The following is a 24,484-nucleotide window of genomic DNA, read 5'->3' as shown; positions in this document are numbered from 1 at the left end:
ATGCAGACAGTTGAATTGAAGGTAGAGATGGTTGGAATACATGAGAAAAGAGTGAGGAAATGTCTCTCTAAATTAAAAGGTAATCATTAATTATATATTATATATGTTATAATTAAATTTGAGATATTGATATGTGTTTAATTATGATGCAATATTGCGCAGGAATAGATAAAGTAGAAGTGGAAGGGAAGAGTGAGAAAGTGGTTGTGATGGGGTATGCACACAAAAACAGAATACTAAAAGCAATAAGGAGAAGTGGTCTTAAAGCTGATTTTTGGTCACCTCAAAATGAACTTCTTCAAGCTTACGCTGCTTCTTACTCTTCTAATTTCACTTTTAACAAATTCTCCTTCTTTAATTAATTGAATGAATACCAAATTTGTTCTCTTAATTAATTTCCTCAACATAGTGTATACAATGGAAGAGTTTTCGATTCAGTTTGATGCATGTACTCTTTGTTACATAATCTTGTAGGTGGATGATCAGTTCTTGAGTAATTTGTGAAAGATTTTAAGTAATGCATGCATTTGGATTTGCACAATACATAAAAGCACATAATAAGGTCTTTACATTGAAATTTTGTTGAACTCTACAAGACGCGTTAAAATATGTATTCAATTTCAATTAGAATTCTTCATGCCTATATAAAGGGTACTATATTCCCTTGGAAAGACATCTCGATATATTCCATAAAATTCATGGAATATTCATATAGAGGTCAAATCTAAATCATCCTAGTTCGAGAAAAACGCTACTAACGACCCTCGAATCATGGATAAATCTTAGGAGAGTAGAATCAAGTGAGGAACAGAATTGTACCTGCAATCTTTATCAACGAAGTTGTGTTTCTTCTTATGTTATTGTGATTGCAATTTATTTTCTTTCACTTTAAAATTTGTTACAAACACGCTTGTGAAAAGATCAAACTCAAAATCTTTAATTAACGATTCTAACTTTATTTAAAATTAAAAGTATTTGAAGACGAAACAATGATGAGTAGATTTCATTGTTGGACGTGACACATTTTATAGTCAAAATTTCTGTATAATGAGATATTGTAGGACAAAATAATATTATAAAAAAATATATAATAACGTGAATAAGGTATAACATAACATAAAAAAACTTGATTTTAATATTTTGTTCAATACTGAGAGCAACGAGTAATGGGATAGTGTCTCCCATGATCGATAAATAAATGATTAATTATTAATTAGCACGCAAGAAACATGGTTTTTATATCTTCAGAAAAACTTATAAAGAATTTACTATTAATTTTACATTATCACTTTTAAATTGTAAATACTACTCTAACAAGTTGTTTTTAATGTTGTTGATTCATCAGTTATGTGATAAGGTTATTTTTAATTCATTATAAAATGATAACACAAATTTATGAGTAATTTTAATTATTATTATTTTTTTAGAATTTATGGGTATAAATTATATGTTTTTTTTATATAAAAAAATCAAATATTTCTTCCAAAATCTAGGCATTATAAAAGTTCACCCAAAAATAACTTACCAAAAAGTACTACCTCCGTTCACTTTTAATTGTTATAGTTTCCTTTTTGGTAAAATGCATAAGTAACCTCAACCTATGCCTGAAATTCCAGAGACACACTTATAATATACTAAGTTTCTATTATCCTTGAACTTATTTTATAAATAATTTTTTATTCCTTTTTAACCTACGTGACATGATAATTAAAAGTGGATAGCGAAAGTAGTTAAGAATTTATAGTGTAAATAAGTTTGAAAAAATTGACAATGTAAATTATTTGGAATACAATAGAGCAATAAAATGGGGGTGAGCAGGTGAATTAGTACTAGTGTGTTGTGGTTCCAGAAGAGGAAAATTTTTGGGGAAACGTAGCATTAGGTTGGGGGAAGAAAAATGCATCTGAGCGAAAACGAAGGGATAGAGAAGTACAGTTTCGTGGTTACAGGTGGACTCGGGTTTATAGGCGCCGCACTTTGTCTTGAACTCGTCAGAAGGGGTGCTCGTCTTGTTAAAGCATTTGATCTTAGAACCCATTCTCCTTGGTCATCTCAACTCACTCAATATGGGGTTCACCTCATCCAAGGTATCCCCCCTTTTCGACATTTAGTCAACTTTTGTCATTCAATTTGGAAATTCACATTTCTCCTTTTTTCTTTACATTTTGTATTGGGTTGACTGATGATTCCCCCTTTCTGTTTGCTTCTCTATTTATCCTGTAATTCAACATTGGTTTCATTTGGCGGACTAAAATCCCAATTCCGATCTATATAAGTAACAAAAGGATCATGAGTTAGTGCTTTATTTGGTATAGTTGATTCGTTGATTGATTGATTATTAAGGAATTTGTCTGTGTTTAGAAATTGATAACTAGTTTATAGTCCTCTTGTTATGATTGCGGGAACTGATGATACAGTATTTACACCGAGTCCTTTCTGCAGCTACTCAATTTGCTTGGTTTTCAAATTTCAGGGGATATAACAAACAAACAACAAGTTCAGAAAGCACTACAAGGGTCAGATTGTGTTTTCCATCTTGCTTCTTATGGCATGTCAGGGAAAGAAATGCTTCAATATAGTCGTGTTGATGAGGTCAATATTAATGGAACCTGCCACATTATTGATGCTTGCCTTGACCATCAGATTAAGAGGCTTGTTTATGTCAGCACACCTAATGTTGTTTATGGTGGTAAGGAAATTGTTAATGGCAATGAGAACCTACCTTATTTTCCAATAGATGACCATGTTGATCCATATGGACGAAGCAAATCAATTGCTGAACAATTGGTCCTAAAGAGTAACGGTCGTCCCTTCACGTAAGTTATCTTTACAGGAACATTTCATTCACAATCCACCGTAATATATCCTGCAAATGTATGCTATAGAGAGCTTTACTCCCTCTTTATACAATGTAATAGAAACTAGACATATAAGTCATCCCCTTTCCCTTAGATGCATTATGAGTTTTGACACTTTTTTCTAATTCCCTCAGGATTGACAGCAGTGACCTATCATGTTGTACCATATGCTACATGCTATAGAAAATAGCTAGATGTCTAGACTGAATAGTTGCATTTGCAAGATTGTTTTTAACTGGAAGATAAGTTTCCTTTTGATAGAAAAAAACAAAATGAGCAAAATCTCATCGGCTTTCCTTTGCCAGTGCAAACATTTTTTAATCAGTTTCTGCCTGTGCAAACATGTATGACAAAAAGCTGCCAAAACCCTTTGTAGTGATGCTAGTAACCCCTCAATAGCTGTTTGACCTTTTCAGCTCTGTGTGTGTATATGTATATTTATGATTGTTCACAGCAAGAACTGCTACTTGATGTTGTATTGACATAATTTATATGGTTGTTTTCTCTCTTCTCGGCATGTATGTTCATTGCACAGTAAGAAGAATGGCAAATGCCTTTACACCTGTGCAATTCGTCCAGCTGCTATATATGGTCCAGGTGAAGAAAGGCACCTGCCGAGGATCATAACTCTTACAAAGCTAGGTCTGTTTCCCTTTAAAATCGGTTCACCAAATGTAAAATCAGATTGGGTGTACATCGACAATCTTGTATTGGCACTTTTATTGGCTAGCATGGGACTTTTGGATGACATCCCTGGCAGAGAAGGGCTTCCAATTGCTGCTGGTCAACCTTATTTTATATCAGATGGTAAATACTCGTTGGCTTATATTTGTTGTGTAGGAATGTGGAATCTTGTTTTGGACCAAGTGGAGGTGTAATTATTAATTTCTAATTAAGATTATTTTTTTAGGATTCTCCAAAGACTTAAGAATCTAATTGCTTATCAGAGTAAAAAATGTTTCTATAAGCAGAGCAGTTTTTACTTGTTACTTACTGCATGTCTGCATCACCTTCCTTCATCAATGATCTTCTGTTGCAGGTTCTCCCATCAACAGTTTCGAGTTCCTTCGCCCTTTACTGAAAAGCCTGGATTATGATCTACCAAAGACATCACTAGCTGTCTCTCATGCTCTTCTTCTGGGAAAAATTTTCTGGGCTTTCTACTCCTTTCTGTATCCTTGGTTGAATAGTAGGTGGCTTCCTCAACCTCTGATCCTTCCTGCTGAAGTCTACAAGGTTAGTGCTTCATATTTGAATCTATTTTTGCTTCTTTTATTCAAATGAGTAGGCTTCACTGGCATTATCAAAAAACAGTTTTATATACTACATATCTTTCCACCGGCTTTTACTCAGTTTATGGCATTTCATACTACTGTGGAATTGATAATATATCTATAACTCGTGCATATCTACTTGGGCAAATGTACCAGATTCTTTTTTCTTTTTGTTACGAAGATGGTCTATATTGGTTAGAAACTGTCAAATGGTTAAATACCTTAATTGTTTGACCTTGCATCAAGACTTGTTCCCTTAAGTCGTTACTTCTCCCTGTTCACACCTGTATTGACACCAGACGTTCAATTTTGTCCAGCAATAGTGAACTCTCTCTGGTCATGGACACAACATTTTTCTCTACAATTGTATAAGAGGTAGAATTCTAGTTGATATTTGGTTTTCTGCTTGTGCTAGGTTGGTGTCACTCATTACTTTTCTTTCCTAAAAGCAAAAGAGGAACTTGGGTACGCTCCAATGGTGAGTTCTAAGGAGGGCATGGCTGCAACTATTGCATATTGGCAAGAAAGAAAACGGAGGAGTTTGGACGGACCTACAATATGGGCATGGCTGTTTTGTGTGATTGGAATGTCGGCATTGTTTGCTGCTGCGTATCTGCCTGATTATGGACCCATTCCCTTTATTAGAGCAGTTCACCTCTTCTTCTTTCGATCTATGTTGGCATTGAAAGTGATTTTTGTTCTAGCAGCTGCTGCACACGTAGGTGAAGCTATATATGCATGGAATGTTGCAAAAACAATAGATCCTGCAAATGCAAGAGGGTGGTTTTGGCAGACATTTGCTTTGGGGATATTTTCCCTACGATTACTTCTGAAGAGAGCTAAAAAGTAGGATTACCGTATTTCTTGCTCGACTCTTAACTATGAAGCATGTAATTGCAATCACATCAAAGTTGAGACATAATGACAACTTTTCAGTAGTCAAGTTTTTTCTCCTTGTTTTTGGTCTCAGCAAACTATCTTTGTTTTTTTGGTATAATAAACAAGTTTAACTTCTCATCCTGATCTTGTACTCGTTGATTCCTTGCATCTCTTGGACAGGATTGTCCGCATCAAACAAGATGTTTTATGGTAAACCACTGCATTACTTGACCAACCTAACCTAGCTCTATGTAGTGCAGTGGTTAACCACTTAATTGATGCGATGCAGTCAATCCTGTCCAGAGGTGCATTACGAGGTGCGTCTCTGACCAGCGGGACACGAACTTCCTCCTCGATGAAGCCATAGATCGGATTATTTCTATAGAAAGTCATTTATTTATTTGGTCAAAAGTTAGATATTTATAACCCAAAATGTGTCAGAGTTTTGGAAAGTTATTTATTTATTTGGTCAAAATTTATTTAGATATAGAATGGACAAATGAAAGTGTATTAATAACCAAAAAGATGTAAGAATTTTGGAAAGTTATTTATTTGTTTTGTGAAAATTTATACATAAAATAGACAAATGAAAGTCTATTTATTACCAAAAAAATGTCAGAACCTTAGAAAGTTATTTATTTTTAAAATCATATCATATATTTATATAAAAGAGAATCCTACGCCCGCCTACGTAAATTTATTTATTTCCAAAAATACCCTTTTCCTTTCATGAAAGATGTGACTTTTATGAACAGTTGCGACTTTTATGAATAATTGCGACTTTTATGAAAAATTGTGATTTTTATGAAAGGTTGTGACCTTTCTAAAGGATTGTAACTTTTTCAAAGAGTTGTGACATTTTCGATAAGGCACAATAAGTATTTGTTCACACTATCATTTTTGTCTATAAATAGAGGGAATTCCTCTCATTTTAAAACAACGAAAATTTTGAACTTTTCTTCTTCTTTTACACAATTAAATATTTGTGTAGTTTTCTCCTATTGAGTCGCTCATTGACACCATTGATTTTGTATTAATACACTTGTGAATAGAATCGTTTCATCCTGAGAGGATCTATTCCTATAAACCTCGGGTGCTAGAGGAGAATAATTTCCTTAAGGGGACATTGTGCATTTAGTAGACTCAATTTTTTCTTTCTGTTTCATTCTATTGTTATAGATCCTGATATAATTTTTAGGAGAAAAAGTCTGAAATATATTCGAGCTTTGAACGAAATTGTAGTAATGATATCAAACTTTGGAAATGATTTTTTACCTCATACACTATTTAATAGTGTATTTTAAAAGTATATATATGTCCACGTGGACATCATAAATATTGCATAATTATAAATAATAACGTGTCCACGTGGCACATATATACTTTTTAAATACACTATTAAATAGTGTATGAGGATAAAAGGTCCTCCATAAAGTTTGGTATCTTAACTGCACTTTCGCCCAAAGTTGGAGTATAGTCGCCCCTAAAAGAATGTGTAGCGACAAACATAGTCGCTGCTAATACCTATAATAGTCGCCACTAATAGTTTGTTTTAGTGGCAACATTAGTCGCTGCTAATACTTATAATAGTCGCCACTAAAAAAAAAGTTTTAGTGGCAACATTAGTCGCTGCTAATGCCTATAATAGTCGCCACTAAAAGAATGTTTTAGTGGCAACATAAGTCGCTGCAAATACCTGTAATAGTCGTCACTAATTTAATAGTCACCAATAAAAGATCGTTTTAGTAGCAACATTAGTCGCTACTAATACCTATACCAGTCGCCACTAAAACAATGTTTTAGTGGCAACATTAGTCGCTGCTAATACCAATATCAGTCGCCACTAAAAGTATATTTTAGTGGTAACATTAGTCGTTGCTAATGCCTATAATAGTTGCCACTAAAAGTGTGTGTTAGTGGCAAACTTAGTTGCTGTAAATACTTATAATAGTCGCTACTAATAGTTTGTTTTAGTTGCAACATTAGTCGCTGCTAATACCTATAATAGTCGCCACTAAAAGAATGTTTTAGTGGCAACAACAATCGCTGCTAATACCTATAATAGTCACCACTAAAAAATGTTTTAGTAGCAACATTAGTCGCTGCTAATGCCTATAATAGTCGCCACTAAAAGAATAGTTTGTTTTAGTCACAAGATCTATCTAGGACAAAACTTTCATCTTTTTAATGTTTTTCTTTTTTTCCTTCTCATTCAATTCTTCTAAATATTTTTTGGTGTGAGTTATGACTATTTTTTGCAAGCTTAATTTGAAGAATATGAAACAAACCTGCTCTAAATAAAAGTAATATCTTAAGCTACAAAAGATATATCTAGTAACATAGATTTTTTGTCATTTATGTTCCAAGTTATTGCTGAGCATTTGAGCTATTTATGTTAGACTCATTTTTAATTTTTTAAGGTTCGAAAATATTTCTTTAACATGAGTCTAGAATCCAACATTTTGATCAACTTGTACTTTCATAATGCAACAATTATATATACATATTTCTGAAAAAGTCGTAAAGTTGCATTGACGAAATATCTAGAAGGGTCTTCAAAGCAGTAATTTAATGAAGAATTAATTTCTAAAATGGTCAACAATATTATTTTTCTGTTGTTTCAAATTTATTTTTCTCCTTCTATAAATTACAATAACGAAAAACAGTGAACATTTGACCTCAAACAAGTAGACTGTCTCTAAAAAAAATTATTTATGTTGTTGTGGTGTACATTTTTAACGGTCTTAACATATTTATAATTAATATTGATTATCGAAAACTTTTACATAAATTTGTTTTTCACAAGGAGTTATTCTAACCATAAAATTATCAGATTCTAGATTTTTTTGTCTTTTTCATGTACAAAAAAATAGAAAAAATTATGTTTAATCGCTACATAAAAACATCACTCAGTTTTAACAACACAATTATATCATCAAACATATATTATGATAAATTATGTAAAAGATAAAAATGATTAGATCTCAAGATATTTTTAATCATTCAATATATATTTACAATTCTTTAGATATGTAATAATGTCAAATCATTTAATTTCTGTTGAAATGGTTTTAAAACCTACTAAAATTTACTTTTTGTTTTCTTATAACAGTCGATTATTGGAAAAGTTATTCAAAAGTTTAGAAAGATTATTTATGCCCACGCAAAGCGCAGGTAAATTACCTAGTTAAGATATATAATAGACCAATCAAAGTCTATTTATTACCAAATATATGTCAGAATTTCGGGAAGTTATTTATTTATTAGGTGATAATATAAATACTTGATTAAATTTTAGTAATAAAAATATATGTATTTATCGATTTTGCATAAATAAGTAAATCTTTTTATACGCACCAAAAATCAATGAAAGTGAAGGCAAGGTTATAATTATTCTATTATAGAATTTTGAATCTATTCTAAATTCGTTAGTAAATAAATGGTAAAGGTAAGCCTATAATTGTTCTACTATAAAATCTTGAGTCAATTCTAAAATCTTTAGGATGTAAATAATAAAGATAATTTTTTTAAAAAAAAATACTAGTAAAGCGAAACTAATGTAATTGTTTTGCTATAAAAATTTTAGATTCAAACCAAATTTAATTTTATGTAACATATTGTATCTTGAAGTTATATTAAAGCCATCAAACATACTTTTCTTATATTTCATTTATTATCTTAGCAAGAAGTGAGTTTTTGCATTTGAATAGTTGTTGATTCATTAATTTTATGGTCTATTTGTAATGAACAAAGTTCTTTGGCTTCTTTTGAACTAAACAAAATTTTAAATTTTCTTTTCATCATATATCTATCTATATTATATTAAAAGCATAAATATCTTTTAAAATGTTGAATAAAGTTTATACACTCCAACAAAATTTCTACAATAGATAAAACTACAATTTACAATATTGATTCCTAAAATATATGAAAAAAATCGTGATAAAATAAGATTTTTGAAATCTTGAAAAATTTAAGACTCCTACAATATATGATAAATAGAAAATATATGGTAAGAAGTGTACGTAAAAATTAAGAGTTTCTAATATATATATATATATATATATATATGCGAAGAACTGCTACAATAATATGTATCACTTTTAGTGTTGTTGAAACAGATTAACGTGACGAACAAAATTTGTTCACTGAAATCGATATGAAAAAGAAAAAAGAATGAAAACACCAATCTATTTATTAATCAGAAGAAATGGATGATATATGAAGCTAGAAAATGCAAAAAAAAAAAAACAATATCCTTCACAAATTAAAGGTATTGCATTATGAGTTTCCACTATTAAAAATGTAAAGTACAAGCTCTGACAGAGGGGAATATAAAATGTAAGACATGAAACATAATTCCTGAATACAAAATATATATGATTCCTCTGAATGCTTATCATAACTAAATTGTACTAGATTGGTGATCAGCAACTAAGAGTCTAGATAGAATTTATCGTTCCTCCTCTCCAATGATTTGATTTCTCCAGCATTGATATGATCGATGATGACGACTAGGATTCCTCTGAAGTAACAATCCTAACAGTAACCTAAAAAAAAGAAGAAGGAGTTAATGACAACAGCTAGCACTACAAGTAGTTGTAGAGCAATACAATTAATGCAGGCGAACCTCAACTGGTGATGCAGCAGTTAGTGCACCGGCCACACGACCTTTAAAAGATATTCCATAATCTGTTGCTGAAGATATGTATAATACACCTGTCACGCCAAGCTCATCGGACTTGAAGGAACCAGATAGAGACACTATATTATAAAGTCCCTAAGGCAAATAATAGAGGTAATCAATTTTTGTAGGATATATAAGAGTAAAACAAAAGCTAGCATTTGGAAGAATTAATTAATTAATTAATTAAACCTCATGTGTTTCAATCTCTGCTGGTCTTCTAGTAATTATCACTTTGGCTATTTTGCCGGTTGCAGACAGTATGTTAACAGACTTTGGTCCATCCTTAGCAAGGGAAATGATTTTTTCAGCTACATCCTGAAAAAAACAAAAACAAATTGTAGTAAAATCATTCTAACGACGTACGTAAATTAATAGTATCATTCATTACCTCTCCAGTTTCCACAACGATAACATGTTGGGTAGCCACACGATGAATGACTTGTTCAAGGGGAGTGGGAGTAGCAGCAGCATTTAGATTTTTGTTTTTTATTGAACTTTCGCTCTTGTCAGTCTGTGACAAGTCGGCATTGGCACCAGGAGGAGCAGTTTTGCTTGGAATTTCGCTCTTGGACAACCCGTCATTGGCAGCGGTAGAACCCTTTGTCAGTGGGGGAGCAGCAGCAGCATCTAGGTCCTTTTTGCTTGGACTTTGGCTCTTGTCATTCTGTGACAATTCAGCAGAACCCTCTGGCAGTGGGGGATCAGTAGCAGCATTTAGGTCGAGTTTGGTTGGAGTCTCTATCTTATCATCATTTTGTGACAACTCAGCATCTAAGTCCAGTTTAGTTGGAGTTTCTGTGTTGTGATCATTCTGTGACAAGGGCAATCTAGAAAACATTGATTTGGTTAGAATTGATGCATCAACAAGGTAGGTATAGGTGTGATCCTCAGTGTCGAATATCGGTAAGGAATGAGGAATTGGCTCCTCGAAGAAGTCATAAATCGGATTATCAATCACCGGGTTCGAAAGTATCCATTTCCTACTCGAATCCTCAGATGCTGATGTGGACATAATTTTTAGGTCTTACCTACAAGTTGTCAAATTTTTTAGAAAAGTTTACAATAAATTTTAAATCTACAATCAAATTAAATAAACTTAATTATGAAGGAAACAAAATCTTTCAATCTAAGTGATAATTTACAAAAGCTATAAATTTTTGTTTAAACTAAAAAAATTACAACAAGATAGAATAAAATTTGTTTAGATTAAACATTCAAAAATCCTCTTCTTTTTTTTCTTATAGAAAAGCATAAAAAGATCTATATAAATAGATAGAACATAAGAAAATAGAAGGAAAACATAAGAGAAAAAACTATGTTTAAATCCCATAACTAAAAAATTACAAGAAGATCGAGTAAAATTTGTTCAATTTTTTTTTTTAGCATAAGAAATAAACGATCAAAAATCATCTTTTTTTCTCTTATAAAAAAACATTAATTAAAAGATCTATATAAATAGAACATAAGAAAACATAATTAAAAAGATTATTTTTTCTTACTGAAAATAGTGAAGAACCGGAAGATAGCATACAAGGACTGAGAAAGTCCTTGAAAAGATTAGAAGAGAAAATTTGTTTTATTGGTATAGAATGAACAAATGAACTGAGTATTTATAATTAGAAAAATGTCAAATATTTTGAAAAGTCATTTATTTACTTGCATAAAATGAGATTACTTAATATTTATATATTTATTAGTTCGGCATAAATAAGTAAGTATACACACCAAAAATCAATGGAAGTGAAGGTAAGGTTATAATTATTCTACAACAAAACATTGCATAGAATTGAAAATTTTGGAATGCATACTAAGGAAATAGATTTATAGTATAAAGAATTAATGATGTGGCATAATTGTTTGGTCAAAGATTCATAGTATAAAGAATTAATGATTTGGCATAATTGTTTGGTCAAAGATTCATTCTTTTTGGTTCTTTTCACTATATATATATATATATATTTATTTTTTCATTCAATTCTCTATAATTTAGATGGCGTGATATATCATAAAGTCAACAAACATATTTTTCTTTTATTTCAATCCTCTTGTTTTTTCCTTCTTTTTTTTTTTCATCAAGAACTGAATTTTTACATTTAAATATGTTGATTAATTAATCTTATGGTCTGTTTGTAATGAACAAAATTCTTTGGCCTTTTTTTTTTTTTTAATTAAGAAAAAATTTCAAATTTTCTACCAATTTATGCCCTTAGAAATGTTGATGGAACTTTTTACTCTTTATTAAAAGAATCTACAATAAATTGTAATTTACTACTAATTTTCTTAATTATTACTATATTTGTTATGTTTATAATATTAATTTCTAAAATATATGAAAATTGTGATAAAATAAGAACTTTTAAATCATGAAAAAACTAATTATAAAAACAATTTCCAATTATAAGAAGTTCATTGAAATTACTTGTAGCAGACTTGTTTAATTTTCCTGAACAAATTATAAAAACAATTTTCAATAACAGTTGTTTTAGTTTAGTAAGACCGTTACTCATCTTGAGTCCAATTAGGTCGACTATTTTATTGTAGAAAAACAAAATATAAGTTCTCTTAAAATGAATAGTTTAGAAGTACTCCGTAACTCCTGTCGAAGTCTAAAACTAAAACAAAAGGAGTAAAAGACCTATCTATATAACTTGCAAGTCTTAGAGCGTATATTGATATGATTTTGTTGCAGAATATGAAAATATATATGGTGGGTTTAAAATGAAAGAAAAACAACTTAAAAGAATTTAACGAGGCGAGTTTTCATGCATGAAAGAAAAGAAAAAGGGTATAAATTAACTAGTAGTTACTACTACAATGTTAGGAGAGGTGGTTGTGCAGTGACATGCTAGAAAATATATGTAAATTTGTGAGGAGAAAATGAAACTCAAAACCTCTGACCAGCATGAAGTTACATTCTGGTGGTGAAAGAAATCACATAGTACACCTCTGACCAGCTACTTGTTACATTCTGGCTTAATTTGTTGAGTATATATATTTAATTCTCCGCCAATGTCAAATTAACAAACAAGTTGCATTTATGAGAAGTGACACATGCTTATTTTACCAAAGTTTGGTCCAACTCTAATACAATAGTATGTTGTTCCAGAATGTAAATTTCTGAGGAGAAAATCTGGCAACAATGTGCAGAACCGTGGTGGTCAAGTAAAAGCATGGACTTAGCAACTGGTGGAGTGTCAGTCTCAGTTCCATCCCACACAAGAAGCATACACTCATCTTCTTGCACCAAAACTACTTTTGTAGCGATTCATTTGGAAATGTTAGAGAAGAGCCTTTCTACTTATTTGGACAACATATTTGTGATTGATCAAACTCATGTGAGCAATTGTCTATTGGGGGAATTTAGAGTTTTCAAAACCACATCAACTCTCTTTTTACTGCAATGCCATAACCCTTAAACGCATGCCAACAATTAGGAACTGGAAATAAAGGTATTGCAGTTACAGTTTCCATTAAACACAATAAAAATGTAAATTACAAGTTCTAATACAACATGTAAGTCAGGGAAATATAGGGGGCTGGGAGGGAGAGCACAGGGGTTAGAAGCCAAATAAATTCCTTCTGCTATATGAATTTGCTACTGCTTAATATTTGACAAATAACTAAGAGACCAGATTATGCCAAAGGGATTTGTTATTCTGTCTTAACATCTATCACCTCCTCCCTAATGGTTTCTCCAGCTTTTGGAGCACCAGATTTATTTACTAGTAAAGTAAGTTGATCAATGAAGATCAGGTTCTTAAGTTGTATCAGCTGTTGCCACTCCTTTTCCATCTGTAAATCACGTTCCTCAAAATGAGCAATGCTGTCCTCAATTTCCTTTGTCTGAGAAAGGAAACATGTACAAAGATCACAAAATTGATTAGCACTGATGACCTCATCAAGAGAATCATGGAATATTTACCACTCAATTTCATGTAAGAGCATACCTCAATTGCTACATCAGATACGGCTCTCTCCACGTCCAGTGCCTCCTTCTCAAACTGAGCCATGGCTTCAACAAGAGGTCTTTCGAGTTTATCCTTGCCATCCGATTCTGCATAGTATAAGACCGTGTCATTTAAAGAAGAAAGTCACTGTTGTAAAGTTGGAAAATGAATATCTCATCATCCTTCTCACTATTTTATTTTATCATAGTTCCCCGAAGATCTGCTTCATTTGCCAACAATTCTGCTATGAGGGAGCTTTGCAATTAGAGAAAATGTGCTAAAAGGCAATGGAGATTCAAGTACCAAGTGAAAAATCCATAAACCAGTCTTTTTGGTAGGTACTGTTTGGGGTGAAGCCCAAATAAAAAAGACCAAAAAAAAAAGGGAAGAGGGGGGGTAAATCGAGATTAGAACACTCGAAATTGGAATACCAAAAGCCCCTCTTATCTTGTTCTTGTTATCGATGAAGTTCTCATGTAGTCTAATCACTCTTAAGTTAATTGAGTATCAAGGTCATTAATGCCCGCCAATCCTGTTGGAACAAAGAGGCTAGACAAAAATTTCAGAAGACATCATTGTACGTGAAACAAGGATGTCAATAAACATGGCCCTTAGCATTTTACATTCCAAAAGTTGTTGTCAGACACTCCCAGAAAGAATGCAGCCAAGAAGGCACATTAGTTAACATTGCACAAACCAAGAGACAAGAGTTGCATCAGATTTCACTTTAAACAAACTCCTTTCTTAAGAAGCTGACACCCCATATGTCTAAAGTTTGCAGTAATAAGGATTTCTCTGTCAAAACCACAACAAATAATAAGTGGTGACTGATACCTTGCCGCTCCGCACCACAGAGTAGAGATGCTAGACTCCCTGTTGTTATTCCTTCATCAATCTCAGACAAAGCTGTAACAGCGGCATGTGCTGCTAATTCTGCAACCTCTTTTCCTGCAAGAGCAGAGAGGAAAGCAGCCTGCAGCAAGATTCAAAAACAAGAGTAATCAATTGAGATCTGACTTGAATAATACTAAAGACCTAATTAATCAACTTGTCCACTTCAAGAAATCAGCAGCCCAAAAGACTCTTAGTCATAAGGAAGAAGAATGGCCCTAGATCTATATAAACATATCAAAGTAAGATGAGAAGCGAAGTTTCCTTGATCGTGTAGAAATTGGAATTGCTTCAGCAGAACATCCCTAGACCTACGTAAATAATTCAAAGTCAGATGAGAAACGAAGTTCCCTTGATCGTGTAGAAATTGGAATTTCTTCAGCAACTACATTGATCTTGCAAAGTATCCAAGGGAATATTCGATGCACAAGCACTTAACTGATGTCCACTTTCTTTTTGATATTCATGGTCCACGATACTATATAGAACATGTATATCTAATGCAGCGTTGTTGTGAAAAGCAACAAAAAGTGCGCTTAAAGCGCGAGGCGCAAGCACAGCGCTTTTATGCTATGAAGCTAGGCGCTGCTGAAAAAGTGAGCGCTTCAGTAGGCGAAGCGAGAAGCACGCTGAAAGCAAAGGCAACAAAAAACTCTTTTTTAAAATTTCTGTAAGTTCTTTTGTTTTAATTTCTGTAAATATACTTGGGCAACATCTTTCCAATTATTTTCCCTCCTTGGTCGACTGTCGCGACTGCTGCTACACTCTACAGGTTAGTTCTCTTCTTCTCTTTGGTTGACTGATGCTCTGTTTTTTTCTTTTTTTTTTTGTTTTTGCTGGCTGCTGCTCTGTTCTGTCTCTATATTTTTTTTTCATAGTTTTTTTGTTGTTATGTTACTGAGTTACTCTTTTATATTTGCTTGTAGTAAGTTGTGTTTTCTTATTCAATGTCACAATGAAGAATAGGAGTTTGATCCTTTGTGATTTGGTTATGTATTTGCTTTATATGTTATGACTTATGAGGATTATTGACAATCTGTTTACTTTTTAATCTAAGAATATGTTACCTCCATCCAGTTATTTAATATTTTTTATGTTTATACTAAATACCGCTTTATTTGAAAGAAGTGTGCGCTTCGCTTCACGCTTCTGTGAAGCGAGCCCTCGTCGCTTTTTTCCACTTCTCGTTTCCTAAAATACTGATCTAACGTCCTAAAACATCCATGTAATAAGAAATGTGACTGAGTACCTGAGCTATAATTGGGTTGCTTGTATCAGCAAAGGGTGTGAGGCGCCTTCTCTTGGACTGAAGATACATAGTTTCAGACCTGGATTCACTATCCACTTCTGCAGATTCAGGAGGGCCCATAAACTGCTCACCGAAAGGAAGCTTTACAAATCTAGCCACACATTCCTTCGTGCTTCTGCCACCAACATGCTCAGCAACCTTCTTCCAATCATCGCCATAATGCATAAGAGCTTCTAAAAGGTGCAAAGTCTCTTTGTCAGTCCAATCTGTCTTTACTTCCTCACTAATCTCAACTCGCCGAAGCTCTGAATTATTCACGCCGACTCTATTATCATTACTAACATAGCATCTTGCACAAAGAGTCAAATCATACTGCATTTAAACAAACAAAAATTGAAGTAAACTCATCTTCGGCAATAGCAACAAGCCCTACCAACACCTCAAGTAAATTGCCATTTAGGATTAAGCAAAAAAAATAAAAGAAGAGAACTTTTTAAATAGAAACCATGAGCTATGAAAAGTATGAAGCTATAGACTGAGATGTGAGAGCTAAAGTAAGCATAATCAACTGAGGAGAAGTTAAAAGATTCAAACTTGATTCAAAAGGTTGTTAGATACCAATTAATCCTTCTAACTTACGAATAAACAAGATAAACCAAACACTCTAAAGCAGAAGACTGTTGCAATCACCTTATCAGAAGCGAAACAAGCAATCCTGCAAACTGTTTTGCAGAGATTGCAGATTCTTTTCTTGGGGAGAGTAAAATCAGTGGACGTTCCATTAGCGTCGGCATTTTGCGGAGCTGAGGCAGACGTTGACTTAGACTCTTTTTCCTCCCACTTGATCAGAGACTTGGAAGAGTTAGCAGTGTAATTAATCAAACCCCATGTCTCTGAGAAATCGAAAACCCTACGAATTGAGCCCACGTCTCCAACAATGGTCTTGCGAGCCTCAGTAAAGGTTATCTTTTTAGTGGGGTTATCTCTGAATCTACGAATAATAGTATTCCTATAGTATTTGTATGTCTTAGGGTTCTTAGAAGGCGACCTTCCATCAAAGAATTCAGGAAGAAAGCGAACCTCACATTCATGAATGCTATTCCATGAAAACCAACCTAAAAGAAGAACACCCAAACATCAATTAATCAAGTGACTATACGAATCATCTATACCCATTCCACCCTAAAAATACAGAAAAATGAGAACCAAATTTTAAAAGAAAAGCTGAAAAGTAGATGGGACTTACGGGAATAACTGGGAATATAGATGAAATCAGGTTCAGTAATTCGGGAGGAGATAGTGGTGGGAGTGACGTCTTTGGGATCGGTGACTGACGGGGTGGTTGGGTTTGGGGACGATTCCAGTTGTTGGGGACGCTTTAGTGGCAAAGCTGCCGCTTGAGGTTGCTGCGGCTGTGTCTGTGGTTGCGACGGTATTTGAGACGGTGGCGGAGAGGTAGTTTGAGGGTCAGATTTAGCCGCCGGTGACTTGATTTCGCCGGATTCCGGCATGTTGAAGCTTTAGAATTTAGACAAGTGTCGTCTCAGGGCATTTGTGAGATGAAACGCACAACCGGTTTAGATTTTATTTTGACCAATAGTTTTTTTTTTTTGTTTCCCAATAATTAATACGGTAAATGGGTTTGCTTGTGCCTTTTATAATAATAAAAAACACATTTAATTCACTTGTGCATATATTAATTGGTTTCATCTTCTAAATTACAACTCAAACCTCCTATTAATTTTATATGAATAACTTAGAAAAAACTTACTCGCACCGGGTGCATACATCAAGTCAATACAATTTTTATTATTAATTATGATTAGGTAAAATGAACTATAAATTGAAGCACATGACATGCATATATTGGTTTGGTGTAAACACCCGGTGCAGCCATTTAAATAATCTCTCAATTATTTAATGGATTAATGAGTTTTTTAATAATTTAATATATATATGTAAAATTTGTCATGGTATCGATTCGATTTTGGTTTTTAATATAAGGTTATTAGATAATCCGGTAACCCATTAATTTACTACTTAAAACTATAGTAATCTGCTACTTTACCCCTATATAAATAATTAAATATAATTTTGGTACCTTACTTGTTACTGTATTTGTCCTTACCTTACTTTTGTTACTACATTTGCCCTTTAGTCTTCAATTCACATTTCATAGTGACTTTGAATTTACAACTTCATATCATACAAAATGTCAAAATCTAAAATAAGAACTCTATGTGTTGCACTTGTGTTGTTCTTTTCATGTTAGTTATTATTGTTTTTATTTAATGAGTGTTTTGTAAAATTACATTATTGTCTTGTCGCATCAAATTATTGGAAAAGTCATATATTTCATTTTCTTATTTGTTAAACCAAAAATCAAACTGTTAAGAACGAAAATTGTTAAAAAAAAATATCTTATTGGTTTGATTATTTAAAAATCAATAAACTAAACCGATAATATATAAAATCGGATCAACCGATTGATACCTCTAAACATTTCTTCAGAATAATACCTTCTATGAAGATGTGAATTTATTTGCAGTCCTTAAGAAAGACAACTAATATAACCTAAATCACTAAACTATCCTTTATTTCTATTTAAGAAATAAGCAAATATCAAATTTGATTGACACTTAAATCATGAGACAACAACACTAGATTTGAATAGGAAAAGAAACAGCAAACACAAATTTGAGACATTGACATGGTTGATGTTAATATTCAACAGAATTGGGAAAAGGGGAATATAAACTTGAGAGGATTATTGCATTCTTGTATTCAGTAGCAAAGTCTGCTGTGAGTTTCTTCTTCTTGTACCAAACAGGATGAAGACAAATAAATGATGCAACACTGATTTGCACCCAAAATGTTCCAAATTATGGTCATGTCACACCAACCTTGGTGATAATAACTTATGAACCTGAAGCTTCTTGCTTCAAGAATCATCAATAAAACATCCAAATTACAGAATGAATCTGAACTTTAAGACTAAAGCTTGTTTGTTTTTTATGCACAAGACTTGAGAATACTTTCAAACACGGTGCATGATGCACCAGCACGCAAGACAGTGACTATCTACACACCCAAAAGCATATTCTGGGAGTTTTTAACTATAACTGAATCATTGATTGATTCTGATATGAATTTTTTACAAAGTTTATTGCTACAAGGAGGGAGCCAGAAACCTATTCCAGTATCCCTCCAATGCATGATGACACTGACTCTCTGCCAGTTATCCTGACACCAGCAGAATGCAAGGGCCTAGATACATGATGTTGAAGGAAGTGCAATCCGCAACTTCCATGTTTCCTCACTCAATCATCAGGAGCGACTCAGACATTGAGCTCTCATGGTGGGTATGACTTTTTATAACCTGCATCAAGGCAAATGACGTTAAGACTACAAATAGTAGAAAAGGTTTGATAGCTTTTTAATATGTGATATCTAGGAGAAGGATAACCTTGCTGCAGTCCATATATCTTCCATAATCTACATACACAACTTACTTTTAGTTTCTTTTTCCTTTTTTTAAAGGGCTGCATATCAAATTAGTAGATTATTTCAGAGTTTCATTAATTCTCCTCAGCAGCTTCAATTCATATTGATGACATGCAAATGGCACTAAAACGGGACTGCTTGCCACATAAAGGACCTTTAAACAAATTCAAATACTTAATGCAAATATAAGCTGGCACCAAATGAAAAAAGTAATTGAGCTAATCATGAAAGAGACTACTTCTTTGAACGCCATTAGAGATTGTTAAAATCACTACGATAAGAAGATACAACATTGACTACTATTAAACACTTCAAAAATCAAATGTGCGTAGCAAGATAAAGACAACAACGAGAAAGAACTACCAAATATCTGTCATCTCCATCTGATATGTAATTATACCTGTCAGACACAGTAGGTTGCAATTCGAGGAAGATCATCATCAAGAATTTACTGAAAATTGAAAACCATCTTTGGGAGTTCTTGTAACACAACAGGTAACATTTTAGCCCAAACCCAGTATTCTTAATCAGGCAAAGAAGGTCCCCGCCAAGAAAGAGGTCCTACAATGATGCTTTCTTTTTTCTTTTTGGATAAGTGAAGCCATATAATGATTTTAACATACGGTCATTTGCATAGAGAAGATACCTGCTTTCTGTTTTGGTCCTCATATTACCTCATAAATGCAATTGAACTTAACCACCACCACCACACACACCCAAAAAAAAAAAGAATAATCGATAAAGATGCAGAAGGGGGTAGGGAAGCATGGACAAACTCAAGGGAAACAATTGAGGTTAAAACAAAGCCAAATCTAGTACCTCGAGAATGCAAAGTGAATAATTTGCAAGGCTAGATTAAAAGCCTGCCTCTCAAGTAGCAATACTGCTGCTGTTAGTCCTGCTGCAATCTAGTACCTAAAAGTCAAAAGTAGAACACAAACATCAACAAAGAAATTGTGGTTGCAACTTGCAGAAGCAAATATGTCGCGGCTATTTCATCAGTCGGGTCTGAATTACCACTTACCTTGATAAAATCTCACCCTGCATTTTGGTCAGAACCGCTACCTTGCATAAATTGAGGAGAATGAGTAGGTAGTATAAACTGTGTCTGTGGTGTAACAGGCGCTCCGACACCTAAAAATAAAAAAACAGTTGCATTATGATACTGCCAACTTCATACTTGCAATCTTATGCAAGACTTGGAACTGAGGCTACAGAAATAGATGAGGTTCCAGCATGTTTTCTAGATGTCATACAGCAACAACATACCCAGTGTGACCCCACAAGTGGGGTCTGGGGTGGGTGGGGTATACGCAGCCCCTTACCCCTATCTTTGTGGGAGGCTGTTTTTTCTAGATGTCAGACATCTTGATAAATTTGGAATGCAGATTAATGTCAATGATAATATGATATGCAAGGCTACCATGCATGCATATATAAGACACAAATAAAAGAGATCTGCCTGTTTGGTATGGTGCTTGTATAGTTGGAATGGATGAAGCTGTCATTGCATTGACACCGGGCCCACCAAACTGAAGAATCTGATGTCCTGGCACTGCATAACCCTGCAATGTCGTATAACTGTGACTTCCAGGAACAGCCTGACTTAGCTGGCCGTAAGGATACATTGTTGCGTTAACAGTTCCAGGTACACCATATATAGGAAGGTACTGTTGACCTCCATAAGGATTGTAAACACCCTATCGGATAAAATTACAGTATGCATCAAAAATGAGTCCTCATAGTCAAGACAAAAGGACACTTGAACCTTTTTACTGCAGCAAAAAGAAAGGGATGTATTGTAATGTCTCCATTTATGCAGTGCTACTAACCTGAGGGTAAACGTAATCCGCACCATATGTTGCATACCTGCATTAGTAATACAGAGGTAACTGTATCTTCTAAAAGTTGTGCTTTTAAATGCAATACACACAAATACGCTATGTGATAAAATGTACAAACAAATGACTGATTGACATGAAGTCCTAAGGTCTATCAATTAAATTAACTATTTTAAAAGTAAATTCAGCAAATTAAGTAAAATGGTTCTCTCTCAGTGAATAGGATGAAATTTTCCTGTTTCTCAGTAAAAAGAGAGAAACTACTTATTCGGCATGCAAATAAGAAACTCATGAAATTCAATAATGAACGGACTCAAGCTTGGGCCTCCCACAAACTTATAATCCTAAATGCAACGACAATTCAAGAATCGATAGCAAAAACTAGGAGACAGTATGCTCCAACGTTAATTAATTGAACCTTCCTTTCTCCTTGTTACTGGATGTTTTCCTCTATGATTCTACTATAACCCATAAATGAATCAGTGCTTGCATAGTCTATAAATAGTCATTTTTCTTCCAAATTTATATATAGATTGTGGAGAGTAAGCATGCCTGTGACACACAGCTTACCCATAAGGAGAATACATCAAGCCTTGTTGGTAGCCATAAGAAACCGGTTGCTGGTAGCCAAAACTTCCAGAATAAGCACCCCGAGCAGCGGGTAGCCCTGCTGGAAATGGAGTCGATGACCTCAGACGTCCTGTACCAAATAAAGTGGAAGTAAGCTAATGCACTTCAAAGAGCGAGCATCCTTTTTCTTTTCAGTTCTTTCCCTTTTATCAGGGTAGGATGTGCCCTGAAAAGGTATAAAATGGTTAGGTGTCATTATTTTAAGCTGAACATCTGAGATCTCAGTCAAACACATAACCAGCCACGAATCGATATTTGCAGGATCCTTCGAAAAGGAGGTGATCCTTATAGATGTTTTTACAACAATTCTCAGGCAGCTTTACAATTTTTCATATAAATGGGCCTGTAATGGAACTTTGCAGCTTCTAGTTTCAAAGATTATCAATGTGTTAGAGAGAAGCCAAGGAAAGAGCTCTCACATTGATTATGCAAATGGTCACATAAGTAATTGATTAAGTGTGCTAGCAATGTATTCTTTTCCACACAATCAATTTTGGAGAAGTCGAAGAGAAAATCTCCGCCATCCACCAAGAAGGTAGATGGTATAGGGCCAAGCCAAAAGGTTGTCAAAACATACTTGCACTGTTATGTTACAAAAAAAACAGCCATGCAAACAAGGAAATTATTGAAGGAGCAAAGATCACTGTGTCACCTTGTGATGAGGGATGAATTCTTGTAAGTTCGGGAAAAAAGACTAGAGAGTGTTCTGAAGCAAAGTTATTGATTACATGCACTTCATGATGTTCAGTCGTTTGATCAAGGAGACCTATTCACATCACTTTATTTCTCATTTTAAACCATGTACCACAATCTCTTAAAGATAAAATTATACAAAATCCCCAAAAAGCAGACATGTCTAATGCATTGTCTACTTCAGTTTGATGAGAGATTATCACAATACAGAACTTCAACTCTATTTTCCAGATCTTAGCATCTTATTACTCCTCGTACTGTCGTCATTCCACCACTGTGTATCAATCCTAAGGCTTATCTTCTCAAATTATTTTTACTTGTAACAACTTAAATGCACTTTCTTACCTTTCTCCCTCAATTTTCCATTTCACCATCTTAATAATATCTCCACCAATGTTGTTGCTGGTGGGAGGTGGCAAGTATCCCGTGGAATTAGTCAAGGTGCGCAAAAGCTGGCCTGGACACCACGGTCATCAAAAAAAAAAAAAAATCTCCACCAATGATAGTTCATAGCTTAAGATGGATCATACATTGTCTTGTATTAACTGGGAGTGCATGCAAATGTGCACAAATTAAAAGCAATCTACAAGCTTAATACAATTGAAAGTGAAGGGAGAACAAGCCATCCAGCAACACTACATATAATATAGAGCTCATCAGACGCCCAAGATATGCAAAAGCAACTCCATGGTCCAACACTATTATTATTGTTATAGAAATATAACAGAGCATTCAACCAAAATAAGCTACAATACCAAATTGCACAGAAGGCCGAGGTCGCCCTAACGAAGCCAAATTACAATTTGCCCGTCTCCCATCGATAATTGGAGCAGGATCAGCACATGCCCTCCTTGTAGACTCAGGGTCCCGGAAAGTCACCTAAACCCTCCAAAAAAATACCATGCGGAAATTATGTCATTCAGTTATCCAAATTCCTAGATGCAGCGGAAATTATGTCATTCAGTTATCCAAATTCCTAGATGCAGCTTAATAGCTAAGTAAAAGACAGACAATTTAAATGGTTTAGCCAGAAGTGACCGACAATAGACAGTGCAAATAAGGGATGTTATATCACCTAGCTGTAAAAAAAATGGGAGATTAAGATGGAATTTCAAAAAAGAACCATTTTTGATCCGTAAAATGAAAAGAAAACAAAAGATAGTAAAAAAGCTGTATCCTTTTCAAATTCAGTAAACAAGTAGTACTATAAAACATTGAAGGCAATTGAAGGACACTCACAAAGCCATAGCCTTTGGATCGGCCAGTATTTTTATCAGTGATGACAACAGCCTCGAGGATTTCACCAAACTGCTCAAAGAATCGTCTGAGGGTGTCACTCTGAGTTTCCCAAGCAAGACCTCCAACAAAGACCTTAGTGAAGGTGGTGTCCCCAAAAGGAGAATTAAAGAATGGAACCCCACTACCAGCAGCAGAGGAACCTGAACCCTGAGCTGGTGGCTGCTGTTGATACGCCATAACCCACTACCCAATTTGATTAAGAAGATATAGGAGAACTAAGTAGACCAGAAAACAGAAGCTATTCACGTTATACTAAAGTTGATCCAGTGAAAACCCCACCTCTTATAAACAGAAAACCCCCTAAAAATGGCAGAAAAGATGGTACATGTATATACAAAAACAAGAAAAGGGTGTTTGAGGAGAGAGCTATAGAGCAGCAGGAAGAGGAAGAGCGGAACACAAAGGATCAAGAGAAAAAAAAAGGAAACCCTAGAACTGAGGGTGGAAAAAAAGAGAGGAGTAGGTCAAAAGGCAGAAGGGGGGTCAAGGTGGGGTTTTGGAGAGGAGGGGGTGTTGTGGATCAGCTGTACAAGAGAGCAGAGTAAGAAGAAGCAGAAGAGGGGTTGGGTGGGGTAAAAAGGTGAAGAAACTGGGTCATGATGATACAAGAAGAGAGAGAGAAAAAGTTATGAATAAAACAGAGGGTAATAAGCATTCATGGTGGATCCTAAGAAGTGGAACAGTAAAAAAATAAAGGATTTTGAAGAATTGGAATTGGAATTGGAATTGGTG

General features: G+C 34.1%; 4 protein-coding genes across 5 annotated transcripts; 2 read left to right on the top strand and 2 right to left on the bottom strand.

Moving 5' to 3' along the window:
• On the top strand, positions 1–362 carry LOC125827967 (heavy metal-associated isoprenylated plant protein 30-like). The gene is made up of 2 exons (XM_049507301.1): positions 1–79; positions 163–362. The coding sequence occupies exons 1-2, from the start codon at positions 1–3 to the stop codon at positions 360–362; spliced, it is 279 nt and encodes a 92-aa protein (XP_049363258.1).
• A 1,463-nt stretch (positions 363–1,825) lies between these two features.
• On the top strand, positions 1,826–4,983 carry LOC125827963 (uncharacterized). Its single transcript, XM_049507296.1, has 5 exons — positions 1,826–2,087; positions 2,474–2,816; positions 3,394–3,665; positions 3,898–4,094; positions 4,548–4,983. The coding sequence occupies exons 1-5, from the start codon at positions 1,898–1,900 to the stop codon at positions 4,980–4,982; spliced, it is 1,437 nt and encodes a 478-aa protein (XP_049363253.1). The 5' UTR covers positions 1,826–1,897; the 3' UTR covers position 4,983.
• An 8,168-nt stretch (positions 4,984–13,151) lies between these two features.
• Positions 13,152–17,340, bottom strand: LOC125827962 (SWI/SNF complex subunit SWI3B). The gene is made up of 6 exons (XM_049507295.1): positions 17,032–17,340; positions 16,476–16,900; positions 15,786–16,157; positions 14,480–14,618; positions 13,646–13,752; positions 13,152–13,541 (listed from the first exon to the last, which is right to left on the bottom strand). Exons 1-6 carry the CDS (start codon positions 17,294–17,296, stop codon positions 13,350–13,352), a joined length of 1,500 nt encoding a protein of 499 aa, XP_049363252.1. The 5' UTR covers positions 17,297–17,340; the 3' UTR covers positions 13,152–13,349.
• A 1,371-nt stretch (positions 17,341–18,711) lies between these two features.
• LOC125827964 (uncharacterized) lies at positions 18,712–24,237 on the bottom strand. 2 transcript variants are annotated; one of them, XM_049507297.1, is made up of 8 exons: positions 23,693–24,237; positions 23,209–23,332; positions 21,701–21,830; positions 21,122–21,158; positions 20,752–20,989; positions 20,314–20,423; positions 20,109–20,204; positions 18,712–19,164 (listed from the first exon to the last, which is right to left on the bottom strand). In XM_049507297.1, the coding sequence occupies exons 1-6, from the start codon at positions 23,927–23,929 to the stop codon at positions 20,326–20,328; spliced, it is 864 nt and encodes a 287-aa protein (XP_049363254.1). In that variant the 5' UTR covers positions 23,930–24,237; the 3' UTR covers positions 18,712–19,164; positions 20,109–20,204; positions 20,314–20,325. The 2 variants fall into 2 exon arrangements, with proteins under 2 accessions (XP_049363254.1, XP_049363255.1); XM_049507298.1 differs by having other exon boundaries at positions 20,752–20,854.
• Between the last annotated feature and the right edge of the window lie 247 nt (positions 24,238–24,484).

Source organism: Solanum verrucosum, unplaced genomic scaffold (genome assembly GCF_900185275.1).
Source record: "Solanum verrucosum unplaced genomic scaffold, falcon-dt-bn FXZP01000064.1, whole genome shotgun sequence".
NCBI classification, from domain to species: Eukaryota; Viridiplantae; Streptophyta; class Magnoliopsida; order Solanales; family Solanaceae; genus Solanum; species Solanum verrucosum.
The sequence above is the reverse complement of the archived record's forward strand: the minus strand, read 5'-3'. Positions and strand labels throughout refer to the sequence as shown.